Source organism: Ruditapes philippinarum, unplaced genomic scaffold (assembly GCF_026571515.1).
Source record: "Ruditapes philippinarum isolate M1 unplaced genomic scaffold, ASM2657151v2 ctg1549_1_1_1_1, whole genome shotgun sequence".
Classification (NCBI taxonomy): domain Eukaryota; kingdom Metazoa; phylum Mollusca; class Bivalvia; order Venerida; family Veneridae; genus Ruditapes; species Ruditapes philippinarum.
Genome location: NW_026859798.1, coordinates 99,111 through 109,733, shown reverse-complemented (window position 1 = coordinate 109,733; position 10,623 = coordinate 99,111). Strand labels below are relative to the sequence as shown.

Here is a 10,623-nt window from a genome sequence, read left to right as displayed (position 1 = left end):
TATACTGAAACAAAAAAGAAACTTTCTCCAAGTTTGAATGTACATGTAGATATGTTAGTACAGTTTTTCAATCCTTTTGAAACTCGATTTTTACGTTGAATAAACATATGAGGCTTTTATATGGGGATTAGCTGACCGATTTTGCAAACAAAACGAGTTTTACAAGCTACTACATGTATATAAATGTGTACATCTAAGTGGTACCCTTGAACAACTGGCACATACTTTGCGAGTTTCTTTTTTGGTTCAGTATACTACAGCTAGCATTGACTTAGTTAAAGTGACATTATGCCCTGTTTAGTGTAAATCTGAGCTCAAAACTAAAAGTCAATATTGGTATTTAAGTTTTCACTTTATCATAATTGTGTTAAATTTTATATTTTACTATGCAAAAATAATCAATAAACCATGTGACCTACAAACTTTTCTATAAATATTGGAATGTACAAGTTACATCAATATTTAAAAAGTATGGGGCAGTCTTTTTATAATTGAGGCAGCTATTATATTTTATTCTGAAAGCTTTTCATTATCAATAAATTGGTAAAACACCATGTTAAAAGTCAATCTTTTGAAACTCATTACTCAAATGAACTCCACTTGATAGCAAAAAAAAAATAACCATGTCACTGTAGAGATCATTCTGGATAAATTACAAAGAAATTTCTCAAACAAGTCCGGCATCTTTCGCCATGGCATAAAATGCTGATGATGTGTTTTGTAAGAGTGTTTGTGGCGAGTCAAATTCTTGGAGTTCACCATCGCCTAGCACCAAAATTCTGAAAATATGTATAGTATAATGAACATTTGTTACAGAACATATTGAATGTTTTTATAAAAGGGAGAGTGATGGCCTCATGGTTTAGGTCTCTGTCCTCAACCCAGGAATCATAAGTTCAAGCATTACTTGGGACTTGACAATGTTTCTTCATATGACACCAGTACTGCTTGGTTCAAGGACACAGACTCAAAAGTGATTTATAATAATTGCAAGAACTCGTTTTGCAATCAAGCTTAAATAAATATGTTTATTAATAAACAAAAGTTATTATATAAATATTGACATTACATGACATTGCCTATCTTTGTGGTTTTTCTATAACAGATATACCTTTACAAAATGTTGTCTTCAAGCAGATGGCAAATTGTGCAAATCACATTTCTATTGACTTTGCACACACATGTTAAGCATATTTTCGTACAAATTTGAAATCAAAGTACTAAGAACTTTATCCAGATTATATTTCAGAAAGCCATTTGATAGTTTGATACCCAATACATGTGTACATACCTATCATAATCAATAACAGTGTTCAACCTATGAGCTATTGTGAGAACAGTGCAGTCTGTAAATTCTGTGTTTATTGTGTTCTGTATAAGAGCATCCGTCTCTAAATCGACAGCAGCCGTAGCTTCGTCTAACACAAGTATTTTACTTTTTCGTAACAAACTTCTTGCTAAACACATCAACTGTCTCTGACCAACACTGTAAATGACAGCAAAAAAGTTCCATGATATAATAAAATAGTAACACCCCCCCCTCCCCCTCATAATAATATTATAATGAAGTTAATAAATGTTTAACAAATGATAAGAATAAATAAAGAACAAAAGATTTTGTAAAACATGCATGCTCCCTTCGTCAACATGTGGGAAGTTAAATGCAGTGTTGCATGAAAACTGTTTTGGCATACAAGTTCAAAGTCAAAAATCGTTATGACAGTCAAGGTAAATGTGACCTTGACCTTTCACCCTGCAACCCAAAAATCAGTCATCTACTTGCCAAGACCAATGCACCTGTACAGTTTAAGGGTTAAGGGCCCAAAGGTTGTTGAGTTTTTGGTTGGAACCTGTTTTGATATAAAAGGTCATTGTGACCTTGACCTTTAACCTATAAACCCCAAAAACAATAGATTAATCTACTGGACATGACCAAGTTTGATGTTCCTAGGGCAAGGCCTTCAAAATTAATTGATCAGAAACTGTTTGTCTACAGATGGTCAGACCGGGGGCACCAACTGACCGACATGTGCAAAGCAAATTATACCCCACCTCTTCAAAAGGGAGCATAATTATTTACAACAAAAATATAATTTTTAGATTTCTATTGTGCCACATCAATCATTTAATTACAAATGTTTTCAGAATGCATTTCTTTACATTAAAACTGCAATAGTTTTGTACTGAAACTAAAAAACATATTTTGTATAATGTCAGTGGCACCTGAAAAGATATCATGTTCAATGAAACACAAAAAATGTACCTAAGGTTCTGTCCTCCTTCTCCAACCTCGTATTCAAGTTTTGTAGGTAAGCCATCTACAAAAGGTTTTAGATGTGCATGCTCCAGGGTAGTCCAAATTGCTGAGTCATCATGCTCACCTAGAGGATCAAGATTCATCCGCAAGCTCCCAGAGAACAAGACTGGTTCCTTGAAGTAGAATTTTTTTTTGTTTTTAATGCAATTTAGGCAACAATGATAACTGAATGGTTTATATTTGTACAAAAATATGGCATGACAATATCATTTAAATATGTACAAAAACAAAAAAAACATTTGAATTAATGGAGCTCCACTATGAATTTCTTAGAATTAAAATGAAAAAAAATACACAAAAGATAATGAAGAAATATGCTCAGAATTCAATTCAAAATCAATTTTTTTGTGTGATTGTTAGCCCGATCTGAGTAAAAAACATTGTGCACGATGCTTTTCATTTCTGGTCTTTTGCACAATAAGAAAGAGGATTCTGCAAAACAGTATGAGGGAATAATCTGAAATTTTGCACCCAAGTTATAAGTCCAGACTTTCATCAAATGGTAAACAACTCTCGGAAATATATTTCCAGTCCTGTCATGTGAAAAAACCCTCAGTTGAGTCCCTTTAATACAAAAATGATTATCTTCTGTTATCAGAGATAACTATTACCTTTTTATTTCGTTGTTTCTTCTTAATAAAATAGTCAGTATTAGCCACCTTATAATTGTGAATACCTGCCTTTCAGTGAAGCATTTTCTTATATAGGGAAAGGCACAAAATCCAGGAAAAAACCCCAACAATGAATATTTTTAGCTACCTGTGGTAAAATGGTAAGTCTTGATCTCAAATCATACAATCCAAGATGGCTGACATCCTGTCCATCTACCAATATTCTCCCACTTGAGGCCTCTATCAACCTAAACAACGATAATGTCAGTGAAGATTTTCCAGCACCAGTACGTCCCACAATTCCAACCTAAATCATAAATTTCACAAAGACATTTATATTAAAATACAATGTACTCAGATCTAAATGCATAAATTATGTTTCAAATGAATGACACTTGATTTTACTCTATGAATGTGAATGTCCGTTGTCCGTCAATATTTAGCATGTGTCACAGGGTGAGAAAAATGTGCAGCCTGACCGGGACTCGAACCCGGGACCCTCGGAATACCGTACCGCGGCTCTACCGACTGAGCTATCCGGCAGCTTACACATCATCTCCCCTAAATAGTGAACAGTTCTGAACCGTGACATACTCCCCTGCTATATTGAAATTCGTCCTCGAATTTCACAGAGTTACAGAGCAATGTAAATTAAACTCTGAGCTATATCAGTCACGGTCCCCCGTTGGGCGCCAAATGTCACAGGGTGAGAAAAATGTGAAGCCTGACCGGGACTCGAACCCGGGACCCTCGGAATACCGTACCGCGGCTCTACCGACTGAGCTATCCGGCCGCTTACACATCATCTCCCCTAAATAGTGAACAGTTCTGAACCGTGACACATGTAAACACTCTAGTGGTCACAGAACCATAACCTTCTTTACCAGTCTGATTAGATTTTATTGTTTGAAAATTTCTTAGCATTTTAATTTCTAGTCAAAAACTCTCACAGTAACAAGACACAGTTTAAAATTCAAAGCATGATGAGTCAGATAAAGGAGGGTGTTGGACCTGTAAGTTGACATCCTGTCATAATAAACTATATATGTTAATATCTTTATTAAAGTCTCATCCATAAATAACAACATATTAAATAGTTCAATAAGATAAAAGTTGTTTGTGTATAGCCATTTTATTTTGAATTAAAAGTAACATAGTGGAAGGGAGGCAACTCCAAAGTTCATACTGCAAGGATTTCAAATATGCCTTGCAGAGTTATCTCTCTTCCTATTCCATATTTATATAAATATTACAACTTAAATATGAAACTATTGTTAATCTTGTTCTGAAGGAACTTCTGGTAATATTGCTTTATAATAAACTAGTATACAAAGTATTAATATTCAGAAAATATCTCCTGATTGCACCATTATATATCATAAATACCAAACATTGACAACTTTATGTAATAAACAGATAAACCTTTTCTCCTGGATTTATATTAATGTTGATGTTTTTCAGCACAAGGCTCAAACCTTCTCGATATCGTGTAGAATATGACTCTAGTTGTACATGACCTCTGTCTGGCCACTCCTTCCTCGGTGGTTCACTTGTATGTAAAGCTGCCTGTAAATAATACATTCATAGGTTATTTGTATATTCATATACATTAATGATAATAAAAGAATTGTTTTAATATATAAGCAAATCTGTATGAGTGAAGAACACAACCGACAATGGCAATTGTACATTCTGAACCTTCCCAGCTTTACTGGAAAAGACAGAAACCCTGATGTTCCTTAATACACTGTTTAAACCATGGGCAGGTGACCGGACCAGGTAGAATTATAGACTATTTTAAAAGCTACAATATAGTGAACAGCTTCCTCATATAGATAGAATTACCCACAACTGTTTGTTTTCAAACCCAAGGCAATAATGAGTTGGAAACACGATGTTAGCTACATTAATTTCCAAAGGCAACTTTGGCCCCAGCATAATTTTCTAGGAAGTCTTCAGCTTACATCAGAAGGACAGTGTGCTCAACTATTCTTTGTTTAAAGTAAAACATCAGAGCCCTGATAAAGTTATAATTTGTAATGAGGAAGATTTCATCCAAAAATATCCTTGACATACATATACTTATGAATAAGTCTTCAAAGAATTGTGTATGTTCACAAATAACCATAATTAATTCAAAATCCATGCCAGAGTTAGGGGCCTTCGAAATTGACCTCCAATAATGATCCTAAAGACATGTATAATGTTCAAGTGGATACCATCAGCTTTTTCTGAAGTCTGATGTTGCATGCAAAACTTTAATTTCAAAACAAGATATTAGTTCTGTCAAGATCCGTTCTAGAGTTAAAGGCCTTTTATAAATGACCTGCTTGTATAAAAGCATTCATAAACAGACTCACTCTGCAATTTTCATATATTTTTGTTGTTTTCAGTGCTGTCAAGAGATTACCTCATTTTCTAGATTTTTGTACTGATACACTGACGAGCAATTATCTTAAAATGTTTTGGACTGTAACAATACAAACTTGATCCAACTAGTAGGAGCCAACTTGTCCGTATATATGTCATCAAAACAGCAGTGGACACATATTTGTTAATCATTTTGTTACATGACTAGTAAATGACATCTGCTGACAAACCCCAGGGTCAATAAACCAAATGCTTTATACATCCATTAAAAGACAGTTGCAATTGCCCTGGATATAAAGGGTTGATTGCAAAACTGCAGTAACTTTTAAGAAATAAAGGCCTTACAGCAGTTTTGCGGTCAAACCTGTATATGTTCTTAGCCTTTTATAGTTAGAATATGAACTAGAGGAACTCTTACCTCTGTAGGATTTGTTGTATACTGTCCGACTCTCTCTACACTGACAATGTTAGTCTCAAACTCACTCACCATTCTCACCAACCAGTTCAGATTCTCTGTTATCTACAATAATAATAAGCCAAGTTTTCCATGGCATATCTAAAATTAACCATTTAGTAGGGCAGCGGTGGCCAAGTTGTTAAGGTGTCTGACTTTCAACCCAGGGATCATTGGTTTGAGCCCTAATCTGGTCACCACCATGTTTCTTCATATGACACAAGTACTGGTTGGTTCAAGGAAGTGGACTTGAAGGTGATTGGTATATTAGTTGCAATCAAGCTTAAATAAATATGTTTAAACCAACCCTTTCTGCTGAATTTCTCAAATGAACTTGCCCAGCTTCCATTTCTTAAATCAGTTTTGGTTATATTACAATGAGAATTTTATTGTAAACCAACAGTTAAGAGCCTGGTTAGGTTGTACAGGTGTACAGGCTGGCCTGGCTCTGTAATGGTGGCAAAGTCTAATAACTTTAATTTAGGTTCGCGCTGGGTAAGGGATTTTAAGAAAATTTCTTTTCTGCTAAGAACAGAACAGAAATTAAAACTTCTCTGTAACCAAAGTAAAGAAGGGAAATATTTTCAGTTATCTATATGAATACAAGTCATTATACAAATTTGTTTTGATCTAGGCTGTCTGTCTACCTAACAAGCATGCCTGGGTAACAAACCACTAATTAATAATTGACCGACTACTTATTCTCATGATTTTTCAATTAGCGGTGACAGACAAATGACCATTAGACTCCACTTTCGAAATCAATTGTCAGAAAGACATTTTTTCTCAACCAAGGATAAAACTCCTTGAGTACAAATGCTATGTTGCCTGTCTTAAGCTAAGCAGGCAGATACAAATGTCACAAATTTTCTGTTATCTATAATGGTCACAAGGCACTATCTTATGTAATCTACATAAAAATGACAATACTGTCCCAGGGTTTTACATCTCTTTGAAATTTTAGGGGTCCAGTGGATGCACAGCCTAGAAAAGTAGTGGTCCAGGCCTGAATTTTAGGGGTCCAAAATTATTTTCACTATATAAAAGACTATGAAGACCACTCTATTTTGCTTAAAATCATTTATTTACCCTGTAAGAGATATGCATGTAAATTGTACTGTTTTCATAATTAGAAGTATATGATTTCAATATCTTTTATCACTAGGTTTTTTATAGCCCTATAGTAGCCCTTTGTGCTATTTCCAAGGCTTATAAGTCTTTGAGTGGCTGGAATGTCAAGTTTTAGTAGCATATTTTGTTATTGATAAGGTGATTACACCAACAGACTGAAAATTTGTACTGATCTATTTGTAAATATTTTAGCTGAACTAGTAAACACACAATATATAACTTTACAGACCAGTCAGCTAAATATGTTGCGTTTTTAAAAATATCATATAACAAAAGGCTGACGAAACCGCTTTTGCACCTCCTCATAAGCTGGGGCATACTTGATGTCCCAGTCAAAAGTTAAGTTCGCCGAAACCATTATATTTATAACACCAACGATAATAACATACCCAGTGACTTAATTTCTATAACACTATGAAAATAAGTTTGCAAAAAGCACTGCCTTTTTTATTATCGCCGTTCATGTACAAAATACATTCGCATCGACATTGGATACGCTAACCAATATTAATTGCTTGTTATAAATAGTCCGTCTAAATATAGCAACAGAAAAACCAAAAACAGCTACCTAAAATAGATTTTACGGTAAACGTCATCAGTTACTGTAGCTTGCACGATAAACGTCATCAGTTTCTGCAGCGGGCACTTGCAAAGAGCATGCGCAGTAGATTTCAATTATGTTAACTTCCGAAATAAACAATGCAAGCATTTTCTGCTCGCTGTATTAGATTTAAATGGAATTTTGTGAGCTTTGAGAAGAAAGAGATAAAATCATGTCGGGCCAGAAACAATAATATCTATTGTCTAGGATTATTTTTTGTGCGTACACTTGGACGCAAGTGGATAACTTATATGCGTACATGTCAAAATTTATGGATATAGGGACGCAAAATTCTGCGTCCCGTAAAACCCTGCTGTCCTTAGAAAAACAAAAATTATACAGTAAAATTCCACTGAAGCTTCAATAATGTTGCCATTAATTCTTTGCCGTCAATAATTATGGTAGAGTAAGGAATATTTTAATAACTTAAATGGACAAAAAACAACAGCATGTTGGGGATATCTCCAGACCTTATATTAACCACAACATGCTGAATTTCTTAAATGGACTTATCCAATTTCCATTTTGGAACAGTCCATTATTGATTTTAGGTATATCAAGGTGAGAATTTGAAGTTTGTCAGCAAACAGTAGAGAGCCTGGTCAGTCTATACTGGTGGCAAAGACTTTTATCACTTTTGCCTTCAGCAGGGTAAAGGTTAAAGATAAATAAATATTGTAAGTGTATTCACCTGTAAAGCGTAGGAGACAGAAAGTCCTACTAGTGCCCCATTAATGTTATTTCTCTCTAAAACAGAAAACATGGAGGCTGCCAACACAATAACTGCTCCCATTTCTTCCAGTCGAAAACCTAGCCATCTGCAACAATAAAACAAAACAGTTATAAATGTATCCTCAGCTAGAGGGACTATCCAAGACTAAAAGGTTATTAGGGCTTAAAACCATGTAAAGATGCGCTAAATGTTAGCGTCAATGAAAAAGTGATTCATTTTTACTGTAAAAACTTTTTATTTTGGATAGGTGATAAATACAAATCAATTAATTTGCTTAAATAGATCATTATACCTGTTAACAGTATTACTGGCAAATGAATATTCCTGGTTGTAATCTACTCTATGTTCTGACTCTTGTATAAACCTATCCTGCACCTTGAAGGCTCGTATAACACTAGCACCCGTCAAACTCTCACTAAAATTATTGTAGATTGGAGATCTTGTCTTGGATTCAAGTCTCTTTAACTGACGTGATGTAGGTATATAAAATCTCTGAAATGTGAAATTCTTTTCATTTTAACACTCTCAATACTGGAGCCTAAACTGTTGTATAGAATCAGACTGATAATCCATACTGGCTGACAGAACTTAAATATTTTGATTTAATTTTCCCTAAAACTTTGTATTTGACTGTCTCCAAACATATTGGACTATCTCCAAACATATTGGACTGTCTCCAAACATATTGGACTGTCCTGTCTCCAAACATATTGGAGAGTCTCCAAACATATTGGACAGTCTCCAAATATACTGTACAGTCTCTAAACATATTGAACTGTCTTCAAACAGATGATGGACAAGACCATTCAGCAAAATCAGTAAAATCTCTATATAACCTTTATATCCCCTCACACTGGTTTGCCCAGCTTACCATTTGGAACTATCCCCCCTTCCCCTTTTTTTCAAAAGGATTTCATCATTAAAATACTGGATTAATCAAACTCCAGTATTATCTGGTCAGACAGCATAGATCCATGGCTCTATATTGGTAGAAATATGATATCTTTTTGCTGCTAGAACTCAAAAAGATTACCATACTAAATATTGAAGCTGTTGCCTTAAATAAATATTTCAAATATTATCTGTAACTTGAAAGTTTTTTTTACATTACTTAATACAGAAATAATGTTAACACATATTTTTCTGCCACCATATGACATTTGCTGTGTTTTTTTTTGTAAATCTTACACAGTAAAGTTATGACTCATGATAAAGAAGCACATTCTTTCTATCCCCTAGTATTACGGGAGTTAAACTGGCTAATGTGATAATTTGTTCTTCATTTGCTTGTTAAAATTTACAAAGAGTAACAGTACCTTTGTGGTTTCCTTTTATGCACATTAACACCAAACATTACAGGCATGTCAATAAACCACCAGGTTAGGGAAGTCCTACAAGTGACGTTGCTTTCCAGATATTTTTACTTCGGGCTTGATCATAATAAACTACATAAACTAATTATAACAAGCACATAACATCTTATATATTGGACTACAGTGACCACTGTTAATCATACATTACTTGTCAAATATCTTACCTGTAACATGATATAAACTACTCCAACTGGTATAATGACACTCAGGAAAATTGGTGTACTGTACGATATGATGATCAATATACTAAACACCAGGTAAAAACTGTACAACACTTCAACAAACATGTGCGGTAATGTTGAATCTATGGCTTCTATGTCCTGAGAAAATCGGTTCACTATACGTCCAACTGGCGTTGTGTCAAAAAACCACATGGGTCCTCGTAACACGTTGGTGAGCATGTTTTCATGAAGTATTTTAGAAGCTCGCACACAACGAATAGCTTGAACCAGGGCATACGAAATAACAAGCAGGGCTGAAATCAATAATATTTAGATATATGCATATATATATATATACACTATGTATGCACACTTTACATCAAAATGTTTGCATATGACAAAACGGTCGAAAATAAAACTTGCATAGTTTATGTGTTCTATTGCTATAAATGAACTAAATGGCAAAGTTTTCATTGTAATCAAGGTTTATAAAGCACATGGAAACACTTCTTATCATTACGTTGATGTGATGTAGCTAATGAGCTAGTTTACTGAAAGGTGTTGATTTGACTCATACCTGATATAATGTGGGGGGCGGGGAGTGTTGAAGTATAACTTCAACAGTTAAGGCTGGCAACTTTTCTTTCTTTTTTTCTAACAGGTATTATCCCTTATACTTACATACTGTAATATATTATATAAACATCCCATTCTTGATTGTTTTACTTAGTGAATGTACAAGGTCCAATGGTAACACTTTCTGGCTACATTAAATCACCTTATAGTCTAACAAATACAGTCAGCATTGTACTTGCGAAATGACGTTTTTATATCACAGCCAGCGTCCACTAAATATCGTCCCAAATATAAGA

At 34.4% G+C, this 10,623-nt stretch overlaps 1 protein-coding gene across 1 annotated transcript in view; it reads right to left on the bottom strand.

The window, feature by feature from the left end:
• Positions 1-518: 518 nt before the first annotated feature.
• LOC132757949 (multidrug resistance-associated protein 1-like) overlaps positions 519-10,623 on the bottom strand; it is a 31,728-nt gene continuing 21,623 nt past the window's right edge. Inside the window, exons 22-30 of the mRNA XM_060749449.1 lie at positions 9,755-10,065; positions 8,510-8,709; positions 8,176-8,302; positions 5,717-5,818; positions 4,351-4,494; positions 3,077-3,235; positions 2,264-2,430; positions 1,292-1,486; positions 519-779 (exon numbers count right to left, since the gene is read on the bottom strand). Coding sequence (XP_060605432.1) covers positions 668-779; positions 1,292-1,486; positions 2,264-2,430; positions 3,077-3,235; positions 4,351-4,494; positions 5,717-5,818; positions 8,176-8,302; positions 8,510-8,709; positions 9,755-10,065 — 1,517 coding nt within the window. The 3' untranslated portion in view covers positions 519-667. The remainder of the gene's footprint in view (positions 780-1,291; positions 1,487-2,263; positions 2,431-3,076; positions 3,236-4,350; positions 4,495-5,716; positions 5,819-8,175; positions 8,303-8,509; positions 8,710-9,754; positions 10,066-10,623) is intronic.